The 14,853-nt window shown below is 37.9% G+C and overlaps 1 protein-coding gene across 2 annotated transcripts in view; it reads right to left on the reverse strand.

Moving 5' to 3' along the window:
- STRN (striatin) overlaps window positions 1-14,853 on the reverse strand; it is a 111,326-nt gene that overhangs the window by 13,433 nt on the left and 83,040 nt on the right. For both annotated transcript variants that reach the window (XM_018055120.1, XM_018055119.1), the window contains 5 exons: window positions 13,262-13,437; window positions 11,427-11,474; window positions 10,518-10,639; window positions 3,287-3,454; window positions 1,495-1,635 (listed from right to left, as the gene is read on the reverse strand). In XM_018055120.1, coding sequence (XP_017910609.1) covers window positions 1,495-1,635; window positions 3,287-3,454; window positions 10,518-10,639; window positions 11,427-11,474; window positions 13,262-13,437 — 655 coding nt within the window. The remainder of the gene's footprint in view (window positions 1-1,494; window positions 1,636-3,286; window positions 3,455-10,517; window positions 10,640-11,426; window positions 11,475-13,261; window positions 13,438-14,853) is intronic.

The following is a 14,853-nucleotide window of genomic DNA, read 5'->3' on the forward strand; positions in this document are numbered from 1 at the left end:
TTGCTTTATAAAGGGAATAACAAAGCCTGGATGACAGCATATATGCTTACAACATGGTTTACTGAATATTTTAAGCCTACTCTTGATAACTACTGCTCAGAAAAGAAGAACCCTTTCAAAATATTATTGTTCATGGACAATGTCACCCAAGGGCTCTGATAGAGACATACAAGATTCATGCTTTTTCATGCCTCCTAACAAAACCTTCATTCTACAGCCCATGGATCAAGGAGTGATTTTGACCTTCAAGTCTTGTTATTTAAGGAATACATTTCTTGAGGTTACAGCTGCCATAGATAGTGATTTTTCTGATGAATCCAAGCAAAGTCAATTGAAAACCTTCTGGATAGGATTTACCATTCTAGATGCCATTAAAAGTATTTGTGATTCATGAGAAGCAGTCAAAATGTCAACACGAACAGGAGTCTGAAAAATGTTAATTCCAACCCTCATGGTTGACTATGAAGGGTCAAGACTTCAGTGAAGGAAGTTTTGGGTATGGTGGAAATAGCAAGAGAACTAGAATTAGAAGTGAAGCCTGATGATGTGACTGAATTGCTGCAATCTCATGAGAAAACCCATGACGGATGAGGAAATGCTTCTTATGGATGATTAAAGAAAGTGGTTTCTTTGGAAGGAATGTATTCCTGGGAGGATGCGGTGAAGATTGTTGAATGACAACAAAGGTTACACAATTATATAAATCTTGTTGATCAAGTAGTGGCAGGGTTTGAAAAGACTTACTCCCATTTTGAAAGGAGTTTTACTATGAGTAGAATGCTATCAAACATCCATGTATGCTATAGAGAAGTTGTTCATGAAAGCAAGAGTCAATTGATGCAGCAAACTTCACTGCTGTCTTATTTAAGAAACTGCCACAGTCACCCCAACTGTCAGCAACCACCACTCTGATCAGTCAGCCATGAGCATCGTGGTGAGACCCTCCCCCAGGCAAAAAGATTGTGACTCACTGAAGGCTCAGATGATAGTTAGCATTTTTCAGCAACACAATATTTTTAAATTAAGGTATGTGCAGACTTTATCTCTAGTACAGTGTAAACATAAACTTTAATATGCATTGGAAAGACAAAAGCTTCGTGTGACTAACTCTATTGTGATATGTATGCGCTTTATTTCACAGGTCTGAAACTGAACCTGCAATAACTCCAAGATATGCCTGTATTTAGAATAAATCTTATTTTCTTTAAATAGAATTGAAAAGTAAACATTTGGTATAAAATTAAACTTGACTTCTCTTTAGAACAGATCAAATGCTACTTCAACAAGTAAAGTTATAAATGTAAATAAACTTAACCTAAAGACTTAAAATCAATTGTAAATCATTATACCCTTCACATGTAACTGTGTTATATGATCTTGAGGCAGAACACTTTATAATGACAAGTATTTTTCACTGTTGACTCTAGTAATTCTAATTTTGATAACACTAAAAAATTGGTCCAAACACATACTACTTAAAATTGGTATACATACTTGAATCTAGATTGGATTCTAAAGTGAGAATGCGTTGTTGTGTTTCCATGTTAAAGATGCTTGTGTATCCTTTGCTGAATGATGCGACCATATGGCTTGGGTCACTGCTCACCAGATCCACAGAGGCAGGGACTCCCAATTCTATGAGCCAAAACATATTAGAAGAGAATGTCAGTTAGGGCATACTTCACAACATGTTTCCAATACAGCAAAACAAGCAGCAGTGTAAGAAGAAAACAAAGCTCAATGTTAGAGTGAGAATCAGCTCTTTCAGTCCTAGTTCGTTTTACTGTCCTCACCTGTTTACCACATCTTCCACCAGTCACTCAGCTACTGTATCTACTGAATCCAAGCCTTTATTTAGGAATAAATGGAAAACATATGGACTACAAGTTTACCTCCATCTCAAATCAACCTGAGGTTTAGAGTGGCATCACGGGAATTCATTTTAAAGCCCATCTAACTTTAGTGAGTTACTAGGAATTCTAATTCACTAAAAATATGGAATTCAAGAAGTAAAGTTTCAAATTGCTATTTATTGGTAGAGTCATATAAATATCAAATGCAGGCAACTCATCAAAACCTAGGCACAAGTTATGGCAGCTCATGAGTAAAGAAGACAATTTTATTTATCATTTAGAATAGGGTAAAACTTCGTTAAAATCTGGAACTTATTTATAAATATTAAAAGTGAAATTCTATGTATATGTGATCATAATCTGATTTTTAAAATCTGGTTCAAAATCTAAGTTAAGTAAACTAACAGTCCAAAAATGCGTATCTTCCAGAAGAAGATACATTAATGGACAATGAGTATACCAAAAAAGTGCGCAAAATAGCCACCAAAGAAATACAACTTAAAAAGACAATGAAATATGATTGCACACACCCATCAAAATGGCTAAAATTAATTACACTATCAACAACAAATGTTTGTAATTAAGGACGTAGGGCGCCTGGAATTCTCACACATTGCAATCAGTGGTCCAACATGGCACAACCGCTTTCAAAGAAAGTTTGGCGATGTCACATAATGTTAAATAGTTAAATACATAAATCTACTTCTAAAGCCTCAAAATTCTATTTACAGGTCTTTACCTGCCTGTGATTAAGAAAAAAAATACAAATATTCATAGGAGTTTTGTTTATAATAGGAAAAATCTAGAAACAAGCCAAATGTTCATCAAGAGGTAAATTATAAACACAGCAGTTTAAAGAACTACTACAAACAATAAGATTAAATTATTAACATTTATTACCACATAGATAAGCAACAAGAACACTACAGTAAGAGTAAATGTCAGATATAAAAAGGGTATACATTGTACGATTTCATTTATATGACGTTTTAGAATAGACAAACTAATTTATAACAAAAGAAACCACAACAGTGGGTACTTCCGGTTGGGAATGAGGGGAAAAGATGACTGTGAATAACACAGAGCCAATTTCGGGCACTGAAGGAAACGTTCTCTATCTTGATAGAAGCAAAAGTTTCATCATTTGTCAAACTCATGAAAATGTATCCTTTAATACCTGTCTTTGACTGTATATAAATTATTTCAATTTCTAAAAATTCAAAACAAATACCTGCTACTTCACCAAATAATATGCTTTTTAAAATTATACATACTAAGTTGGAAATTCAAACAAATATATTTTCATTGCTTAAAAAAAAACCCTTCAAATTAAATTTAGAAAAGTAAGAGTCTGTAGAATCATCTATTTGTTTCTTTTAGAATAAGACACTTTACAAAAGACTCTGTAAGAAAAAGGAGAAAAAAGTATGTACCTTGATTATCATTAAACACACTCAGGGCTGGAGCAACTTCAGTTGTATTCCACAACCGGAGAGTGCCATCTGCTGAACAGGACAACAAACGCTGGTGCGCTGCACTGTAGGCCAAGCCCCAGACTGCATCCGTGTGGCCCAAGAGAGGGCCTCTTAGGACAGAAGGATCTGCGACAACAGCAAGAATGCAGGGGAAAAACACAAATCATAAAGGTACTGAGAGAGGCCAATGGGAAGTAGAAGACACAAACAGAAAGCATAAAATATACTTCCTGGTTTCTATCATTCTTTTGAAATGTACCAAGAACAGGCCTGGAAACAATGCAAATACAGGGTTTAAAATGTCTAAATTAAAATTTTAAAGTACATATTTTTCTCCTTAGAAAATCAGCCATTCCTCTCTTCCTCCCTTTTTTTCTTCCCATTTGTCTTTTTTTTTTTTTTTTAAAGCATGTTAACACAAACCATTAAGATTTAATCTGCTTGCAGAGAAACCAAAACTCACATTCCCTGAGGAAGTGATGTCCTTCAGCACCTGGCACACACCCTTCAGGACACTTGTGCTATGATGGTATCACTACCATCATAGCTCTTGGGAGCAACAGGCCTCTGACATTCTTAATGGACATAAACTGAGACTTACAGAAATCCCCAAATTCTCAAACGAGACATATGGATGTGGCGGGGGAGAGGGGGAGGAGCCAGGAAGGAGCGTTTCATGATAAAAGCCAAATTGGAATTTTACTTATTAACCCTCCCAATGACTCTAGAAGTTGTACTTTCAAGATAGTTCAGAGATGTGAAGTTTAAAATGTCACTGGTGTCATTCGTTCTATATCCTCTTTAGTTACACCATGAAATATTTATTGAAGATACACTGTGTATTTGGCACTATGCTAGATGCACGGGTCATGCAGATGATTAGACACAATACCAGCCCTGTCTTCAAAAAGTAATGTGGTTTAAGTACAACAACAGTGGCAAGTACCAGTTACGAAAGAGAGTGACTGGACGCTTCTTGGAAAGAATGACACCTACAGTGTATAGATGCTGGCCTGTCAAAGGGCAGAGGGGAGGCATTCCTGGCAAAGGAGGCAGCTCCTACAAACTAACAGAAGGAAAAATAGAATGCTATGTCAGGACATTTATAAGAAATTCAGTATTACCGGACTATGAAATTTGAGGCAAGAAGTGGATGAGATGAGAGCGGTCAGTTTATGGTGGGATGCCTATGACATCAGTTCAGTTCAGTCGCTCAGTCGTGTCTGACTCTTTGCGACCCCATGAATCGTAGCACGCCAGGCCTCCCTGTCCATTACCATCTCCCGGAGTTCAGTCAGACTCACGTCCAACGAGTCCTTGATGCCATCCAGCCATCTCATCCTTTGTTGTCCCCTTCTCCTCCTGCCCCCAATCCCTCTCAGCATCAGAGTCTTTTCCAATGAGTCAACTCTTCGCATGAGGTGGCCAAAGTACTGGAGTTTCAGCTTTAGCATCATTCCTTCCAAAAAACACCCAGGGCTGATCTCCTTTAGAATGGACTGGTTGGATCTCCTTGCAGTCCAAGGGACTCTCAAGAGTCTTCTCCAAAAGCATCAATTCTTCGGCGCTCAGCCTTCTTCACAGTCCAACTCTAACATCTATACATGACTACTGGAAAAACCATAGCCTGGACTAGACGGACCTTAGTCGGCAAAGTAATGTCTCTGCTTTTCAATATGCTATCTAGGTTGCTCATAACTTTTCTTCCAAGGAGTAAGCTTCTTTTAATTTCATGGCTGCAGTCACCATCTGCAGTGATTCTGGGGCCCCAAAAAATAAAGTCTGACACTGTTTCTACTGTTTCCCCATCTATTTCCCATGAAGTGATGGGACCGGATGCCATGATCTTAAGTTTTCTGAATGTTGATTGAGCTTTAGGCCAACGTTTTTGCTCTCCTCTTTCACTTTCATCAAGAGGCTTTTTAGTTCCTCTTCACTTTCTGCCATAAGGGTGGTGTCAACTGCATATCTGAGGTTATTGATATTTCTCCCGGCAATCTTGATTCCAGCTTGTGTTTCTTCCAATCCAGCGTTTTTCATGATGTACTCTGCATAGAAGTTAAAAAAGCAGGGTGACAATATACAGTCTTGACGGACTCCTTTTCCTGTTTGGAACCAGTCTGTTGTTCCCTGTCCAGTTCTAACTGTTGCTTCCTGACCTGCATACAGATTTCTCAAGAGGCAGGTTAGGTGGTCTGGTATTCCCATCTCTTGAAGAATTCTCCACAGATCATTGTGATCCACACAGTCAAAGGCTTTGGCATAGTCAAGAAAGCAGAAATAGATGTTTTCCTGGAACTCTCTTGCTTTTTCAATGATCCAGCAGATGTTGGCAATTTGATCTCTGGTTCCTCTGCCTTTTCTAAAACCAGCTTAAATATCAGGGAGTTCACGGTTCACGTATTGCTGAAGCCTGGCTTGGAGAATTTTGAGCATTACTTTACTAGCACGTGAGATGAGTGCAATTGTGCGGTAATTTGAGCATTCTTTGGCATTGCCTTTCTTTGGGATTGGAATGAAAACTTTTTCCACTCCTGCGGCCACTGCTGAGTTTTCTAAATTTGCTGGCATATTGAGTGCAGCACTTTCACAGCATCATCTTTCAGGATTTGAAACAGCTTAATTGGAATTCCATCACCTCCACTAGCTTTGTTCGTAGTGATGCTTTCTAAGGCCCACTTGACTTCACATTCTAAGATGTCTGGCTCTAGATTAGTGATCACATCATCATGACTATCTGGGTCGTGAAGAACTTTTTTGTCCAGTTCTTCCGTGTATTCTTGCCACCTCTTCTTAATATCTTCTGCTTCTGTTAGGTCCAGATCATTTCTGTCCTTTATTGAGCCCAACTTTGCATGAAATGTTCCCTTGGTGTCTCTAATTTTCTTGAAGAGATCTCTAGTCTTTCCCAATCTGTTGTTTTCCTCTATTTCTTTGCATTGATCGCTGAGGAAGGCTTTCTTATCTCTTCTTGCTATTCTTTGGAACTCTGCATTTAGATGCCTATATCTTTCCTTTTCTCCTTTGCTTTTCGCCTCTCTTCTTTTCACAGCTATTTGTAAGGCTTCCTTAGACAGCCATTTTGCTTTCTTGCATTTCTTTTCCATGGGGATGGTCTTGATCCCTGTCTCCTGTACAATGTCACGAACCTCATTCCATAGTTCATCAGGCACTCTATCTATCAGATCTAGGCCCTTAAATCTATTTCTTACTTCCACTGTATAATCATAAGGGATTTGATTTAGGTCATACCTGAATGGTCTAGTGGTTTTCCCTACTTTCTTCAATTTAAGTCTGAATTTGGTAATAAGGAGTTCATGATCTGAGCCACAGTCAGCTCCTGGTCTTGTTTTTGTTGACTGTATAGAGCTTCTCCATCTTTGGCTGCATAGAATATAATCAATCTGATTTCAGTGTTGACCATCTGGTGATGTCCATGTGTAGAGTCTTCTCTTGTGTTGTTGGATGAGGGTGTTTGTTATGACCAGTGCATTTTCTTGGCAAAACTCTATTAGTCTTTGCCCTGCTTCACTCCGCATTCCAAGGCCAAATTTGCCTGTTCCTCCAGGTGTTTCTTGACTTCCTACTTTTGCATTCCAGTCCCCTATAATGAAAAGGACAGCTTTTTTGGGTGTTAGTTCTAAAAGGTCTTGTAGGTCTTCATAAAACTGTTCAACTTCAGCTTCTTCAGCATTACTGGTTGGGCATAGACTTAGATTACTGTGATATTGAATGGTTTGCCCTGGAGACGAACAGAGATCACTCTGTCATTTTTGAGATTGCATCCAAGTACTGCATTTCAGACTCTTTTGTTGACCATGATGATCGCTCCATTTCTTCTGAGCGATTCCTGCCCACCAAAAGAGGAACTCCCCAGGTCATTAGGTGCCCAATATGTTACTGGAGATCAGTGGAGAAATAACTACAGAAAGAACGAAGGGATGGAGCCAAAGCAAAAACAACACCCAGTTGTGGATGTGACTGGTGATAGAAGCAAGATCCAATGCTGTAAAGAGCACTATTGCATAGGAACCTGGAATGTCAGGTCCATGAAACAAGGCAAACTGGAAGTGGTCAAACAAGAGATGGCAAGCGTGAACGTCGACATTCTAGGAATCAGCGAACTAAAATGGACTGGAACGGGTGAATTTAACTTAGATGGCCTATGACATACTCAGGAAATTACCCTAAAAGCAACAGAGAAACACTGAAAGGTTTCCCAGAAGCAGCAGTGTGAAGCAAGTATTTAATATGGTAACTCTGATCACCTTGTAGGAGAGACTGGAAAGAAATAAGACGAAGGCAAATGGACTGTTTCAAAAGACTGGGAGAGTGAAGATGAAAATCAAAGCAAGGACAGTGATAAAAGGGGCAGAAAAGGAGTAAATTCAAGAAATATTTAGGGGGTATTAACAAAAAGGTATAGTAATTAATAAATGATAGTAAAATAGTATAAAGAATCAAGGATAACTCTTGGATTTCTAGTTTAGATAAGTTTGGTAGTGCTGCCACCTGATAGAGAATATGCAAAGAATATTTGAAAACGGACTTCCCTAATAAGTCTAGTGGTTAGGACTTGGTGCTCTCACTGCTGGGGCACGGGTTCAATCCCTGGTTGGGGAACTAAGATTCCCCCAAGCTGCATGCTGTGACCAAAAAAATTAAGAATATATGGAAGAAGAAAAAGTGCTTGTAGGGATTTATGGACAATAAGACAGCCATTTTGAAATGCTGTGTAGGTAGCCTCAGGCTTAAAAAAGAGATTGATGAGTCAACAATATATAAAACCACAAAATGGATTCAGTCTACCAAAGAATATGTGTACAATGCAAAAAATGAGTTAGGGTCTACTGCTACTACTAAGTCACTTCAGTCGTGTCCAACTCTGTGTGACCCCACAGACAGCAGCCCACTAGGCTTCCCTGTCCCTGGGATTCTCCAGGCAAGAACACTGGAGTGGGTTGCCATTTCCTTCTCTAAGGCATGAAAGTGAAAAGTGAAGTGAAGTCGCTCGGTCGTGTCTGACTCTTCGCAACCCCATGGACCGCAGCCTCCCAAGCTCCTCTGTCCATGGGATTTTCCAGGCAAGAGTACTGGAGTGGGGTGCCATCGCCTTCTCCGGAGTTAGGGTCTAGCCTCAAAAAATGTCAGTATTTTTAGGTGAGAAAATAAAAGGAGTTTATGATGGATAGGGAATAGAAACTGTCATAGAGTTGTGTCAAAAAAGCCTATAGTGAAAAGATTTCAAAAAGGATAGAGTGGTCCACAGTTTCAGATAGCCAGTACATCAAGTAAAATAAGAATTGTAAAATATCCCTTGGATCAGCCAGTTAGATAGCTATTGATACTTTTTTGTATTTAAGTGGCATAGCCACAAGACAGAATGAAAAGGAATGATGTACAGTGAAAGACATGGAATCAGTAACTAATAATTGTGTTTTCTAGACCAAAGAGCGGAGAAAGCAATGGTACCCCACTCCAGTACTCTTGCCTGGAACATCCCATGGATGGAGAAGCCTGGTAGGCTGCAGTCCACGGGGTCACTGAGAGTCAGACACGACTGAGTGACTTCACTTTCATTTTTCACTTTCATGCCTTGGAGAAGGAAATGGCAACCCACTCCAGTGTTCTTGCCTGGAGAATCCCAGGGACGGGGGAGCCTAGTGGGCTGCTGTCTATGGGGTCGCACAGAGTCGGACACGACTGAAGCGACTTAGAAGCAGCAGCAGCAGCAGCAGCAGCAGACCAAAGAGACATGGGAAGGAAGAGAGGCTAGAAAGATGGTAATAATGACCCTATATGAGAGACAGCAAAAAAGACACAGACGTATAGGATAGACTTTTGGACTCTGTGGGAGAAGGCGAGGGTGGGATGATTTGAGAGAACAGCATTGAAACATGTATATTATCATATGTGAAACAGATCACCAGTCCAGGTTCGATGCATGACACAGGGTGCTCAGGGCTGGGATGCTCACCCACTGGGATGACCCTGAGGGGTGGGATGGGGAGGGAGGTGGGTTCAGGATGGGGGACACATGTACACCCATGGCTGATTCATATCAATGTATGGCAAAACCTACCACAGTATTATAAAGTAATTAGCCTCCAATTTAAATAAAATTTAAAAAAAAAAAGAACCAGAGAGGGAAATGGAGTCACAAAAGGCTTCTTCTTGCCCAGGATGGGAGAAACTTGAATTTACTATATGCTCAGGGGATGGAAAGAGAGCAAAAAGGGTAAGGCTTCAGATGAGTGCAAAAGAGAGAGGCAGCAAAAAAGAAAGACAGTGCAGTCTCAAAGGAAACAAGAGAAGGAGGTCAACAGCGAAAGGGAAAGAGTTGGCTTGGGACAGAATGAGGTCAACTAATCTCTGAAAGAGGGATAAAGGAAGTGACAAAAAGTATGAAACAGAGAAATCCGGAAAAGAACTGCAGCAGGAGAGAGGGTGTTATCTTTCACAAAATATGTTAAATGCTTACTAAATAAATGTTGGGAGAATATTTTAGTTACTGAATTTCTTATCTTAGGTTTAGTGATGAAATTAATCTAAAATGGTAATAAAAATAAACTATGGTTTTATGACAAATATGACACTTCATACCATTCTAGAATTTATGGAGAATTTAAAGAGAAAATCAAAATAATTGAAAGAGAATTTATGATAATATCTAGTGATAGATCCTACAGTTTTTTGATTCATGGTGCTGTTTCCAAATCTAAAGGGTACTTTTTAATTTTTAAAAGTCTTTTAAATATATTGGTGTTATACACTTTGAAAATCATTAGCCTCTACACTCTGTAATAATTGATCAAGATGATGATGCCAACATTCATTTTCCCTCAAAATTATTTGTCAAGAGTAGTGACAAAGTATGACTACAGATTAATAATAATGTGTCAAGTACTGCACACATGCCTACAAATGAAGAAAACAATTGTCAATCAAGGCAGCATTTTCAATCAGTAAGACTTGGGGGTGGGAACTCTTTTTGCAGGAAAAATACATTATTTTCCCTCTTTTTTTAAGCATTATATATATATATATCAAATTGATTCCCAAATATAGAAACCCTTTTTAACAAAATAACTTAATTTTCAAAACCATCTCATTTTATCCATAGATATGCAATATAAAATGCATAAAAAGAAACTATGTGATTCCTTCATATTTTGGGGGAGTCACATACCATAGGAGTCATAGGGATCGATGTTGGGGTTAGTGGTGTTCCAGCTCTGGATCAGTCCATCAGTACCACCACTGTAGCACTGCTCACCATTGCTGCTCATCACCACACAAAGCACTGGACCTCTGGGAGAAAAAATCAATTTCCATCCTCAAAAAATCTATTTGGTATTACAATGAGTTAGAAATAAGAATGCTTGGTTTTTCAAATGGCTTTCTCTTTTTCTATTTTGTACAACAAATAAAAAATTTACCAAAGCACTATTCATTTTTCTTCCTCTGCTAAACCAGTGGCTAGTGGTCTATGGCCTGTGGATCAAATCCAACCAGTGAACCTGGTTTTGTACAATCCTAAAGCACTTACAGTTTTTACCTTTTAAAAATGTTATAATACAAAACTAAACTAAAAGCAAGAATATACAACATTAAATATGCAGCCTGAAAAGCATTTACTATCTAACCTTTTTTAAATATAAAACGTATGCCAACCTCTGTGCTAAATCGAGTGAACAGGTACATTTCTTAAACTTAAATGGAAACAGGAAAAGCATGAAATGTGGCCACAATTTTTTAAATGTCTCAGGTATTTTTACCAGGTTATCTTTAAGGAAAAAAAGATCAGGATTTCTAATAGTTAAACTTAACTGCGTCAACTTCATTTTGAGAGAGAGATATATACATCATCTAAACATCATGCGAATAATACCTAATTTCAGCAAGGATCCCTATTTGGTAGTGATATACTTGTCACTAACATTACATTATCTGCCACTTTCTTTTACATTTACAAAAAAAATGCTACCAAATACAATAAAAATACCACATACGACAAATACATACATGAAAGAAGATATACTAATCAGGCTGATTTACAATGATGTTGATTTAACACAAAGAAAAAGCACACACTTACTTATGAGCTCTGAATGTATAGATAGGCTCCACATCAAGAGACGTGCTCCTAAATCAGAGAGAAAGGAGGATGTTTTTATCATTCTAAAAGTCAGTAGTAAACAGTATGACTGAATGTATGTCATAAAAACGCCCCTAGAAATATCAACACTATGGTAATATACAATTCTCAACCCCAGGACACAATAAAGCTTACCTAACATCAATCACATATTTCTGTGGCTTCAAGAAACAAAATTCTTTAGTAACTGTTACAGCACTTTTAGCACTGTCCTAATCTATTTGATTAAAGGGAGAAAGAGCCTCACTCGGAGAGAAAACACAAGGGTTTTGAAGAGATAAATTTCTGGATTTAATTTCCAGTTCTGTATCTAATTGGCTAACTTTAGGCAAATTATTTAATCTTTTGAAACTTTAGATTCCTCTATGTTTAATATAAAATAGAAAAATAGGGATAACAGCAAATATTTACAAGATTAAATGAGATTCTTCACGGTAAAACAGCGTAGGACAGAACCATACAGAACAGAATTTCAATCAAAGGTACTTTAATTTCCTCGCATTTCCATAAAGATTAACATGTCTGTCCTGAATACCTGCAGAAACTGTCCACATTAGATTTGAACATCAGAACAGATTATTCACTACTCAGAACACTGAGTGTATGAGTACTCTACATGGCTAATACTGGCCATACTGAGAACAGAAACTGGATTGTATTACAGATTTTTTTTGAATAGGCATATGATAGCTCTCCTCATTTCCAAAGTTTTAAGTTCAAAGGTAAACAAAGACTATTGTTACTTGCTTGTGAAGGTGTTATTACTAAGCTACCACCAGCAAGAAATTTCAATATATTTCAAAGTTACAGTCAAGAATATATGATGAGATACTCACATTCTCTCATCTAATATGATGCCCTCTGTGAACTAAAGAACTTGAAGAACAAAAGGCACAGTTTGTAACCAGGAAATACCTTTTCTCTGTTAAAGACACCTGATCTACATGAAGATTCACTTGGTTTTAGCAAGATCCAGTTGAGCTGTCTGATGAACGTCTAGGTGTGACAAATGGAATGTCACTGATTGTTTTCAAATTGGGCAGGAGATATTCTCTGTCAGTAGTAAAACTTCCGTCCTCTCCTCCATTTGATGTTCATTTCTACTCTTTAATAAAAAGAGGTATCTATCACTGTAGAAGGGCCCTTGCTGGTAGATGCTGGGATCTGGACCACGTAATCCAAGGAAGAAAGAGAAAGTACCAAGTGGGATCAGGACTAGCTTGGTGACTGATAAAAGGGGTTTATACCAACTCATGTCTGTCCGTGCTTACAGAGGAACCAAGGGGCCAAGGGAAGTTTAGCAGATAAGTGAGAGCAGCAACAGTGCCCCTTCAGTCTAGACACTTTGGTCAAGATCAAAAGCAAGGATCAAAGAGAGGTCTCTTGCCCCCACCGGCTCCAGCATAAGGCCAAACCTAGTAAACAATGGGGAAGGATTGGGGTTGGGGTTTGACGGTTTTAAACATGACTATGCCTGCTTACAACAACAGAAACCTCCAGCACAGACAAAGGGTTCCCGAAATGTAAGTTATTTAAAACACCAAATAAAGATTATAATCAGCATTCACAAACCATTTCTCCCTAAGGGTCAGTTTTTCAACCTAAATTAGCTTATGAGTATGAAGGCAAAAACATCCTAAATTACATGACATGGTAAGGAAAAAAATTAGAAGAGATATTTGAAGAATTTAACAGCAAATAATAAAGTAAGGCTTTCTCTGCTGAAAAAATATTAATTAAATTATTCAAATACAGTTAAAGTAGAATATTCTCACTTTTTGGCTGGGGCTGTTTTCTGCAAATTCCACATTTTTAACGTGTGATCCTCTGATGCTGTTATCAAAACAGGCTCAGTGGGGTGGAAAGCGAGGGCTCTAATGCCATCAAAGTGACTTCTTAATGTAAACTTGGGGTTCCATGTCTTCCTCAATGCATCTTTATTATTTGCTATCTATTAAAGAAAAAAAAGATACCAATATACTTAGTTCAGAATGGGGGAAAAAACTGTATTTCAGTATTAATTCTTATTGTTTCATCATTAAACTACCATTATTTTGCAACTTTCAAAATAATGTAATTCTTAAGCAGATAACCAAATCAATAGGCAAAATTAGCAATATGTCAACAATGGTTTTCTTTGAAGAAATATGAATGTTATAATAAGAAAATACATAATTCAGTATAGAAGGAGGATCAAATAACTTAGTAACAAAAAATAAAATTTCACTAGGATGCTTTTTAAAAAGACAAGTGATTTAAACCTGAATTATAGAATATAAAGCAATTCTGGTTAAGAGTTGAAAAACTAAATTATCTTTAAGCATGTTAACATTACAGAATATGATGATACTTTCAAAATTTTCAATGGTTTCAGACAAGAGCTAAATTTTCTTCAAATTGGTAATGAAGTTTATATACTGACAACAAAATGTTAAAATTGGAAGAGACAATCAGATATTACGAACATAATTATATATTTATTATGTTCCTTTTCTCCACAGAGGGCTTCCCTGGTAGCTCAGATGGTACAGAATCTGCCTGCAACACGGGAGATCTGGGTTCGATCCCTGGGTTGGGAAGATTCCCTGGAGAAGGGAACAGCAACTTACTCCAGTATTCTTGCCTGGAAAATCCCCATGGACAGAGGAGCCTGGTAGATTACAGTCCATGGGGTCAGAAAGAGTCGGACTCAACTGAGTGACTTTCACTTTCTCCACAGAATCTCAATCTCAATAACTGAAAAAATAATGCACTGTTTTTTCATTCCAACTAATAGAAAAGCTAAAGAGGATAGTGTTTGACTTTACACAAGCACCATGGATGAACTTCACACTCCAAGGCTAACAATCATGGTAGATTTAAGCAAGTATTTGTAATATATTAGAGAAATGTTACCATACTCACAGTTACAAAAATTATCAATGATACAACAACTGATATTCTATACAGCATTCATTATTTTCTAAATTATTCAAAAGACTTAAAAAGCATTAACTCACTTAATCCTCACAACTCTATGATGTTGGAATTAACAGTATCTTCACTTTACAGACTAGCCATTTTAGGGAAAGAGAAGTTAAGTGACTTGCCATATAGTAAATGGAGGAGTCAGGATTCAAAATCAAGCAATCTGGTTTCAGAGGCTATACTATTAAACTGTAATTTAGAACCCAGACATTTAAAAATCTGCAGAGAAATCTGGACAGGACATGTCACAACTGGGGCAATTCATGCGTGCTAAGTTGTTCCAGTTGTGTCTGACTATTTGCGACCCAAGAACCATAGCCCACTAGGTTCTCTGTCCATGGGGCTCTCCAGGCAAGAATACTGGAGTGGGTTGCCACGCCCTCCTCCAGGGGATCTTTCG

Source organism: Capra hircus, chromosome 11 (assembly GCF_001704415.2).
Source record: "Capra hircus breed San Clemente chromosome 11, ASM170441v1, whole genome shotgun sequence".
NCBI lineage: Eukaryota > Metazoa > Chordata > Mammalia > Artiodactyla > Bovidae > Capra > Capra hircus.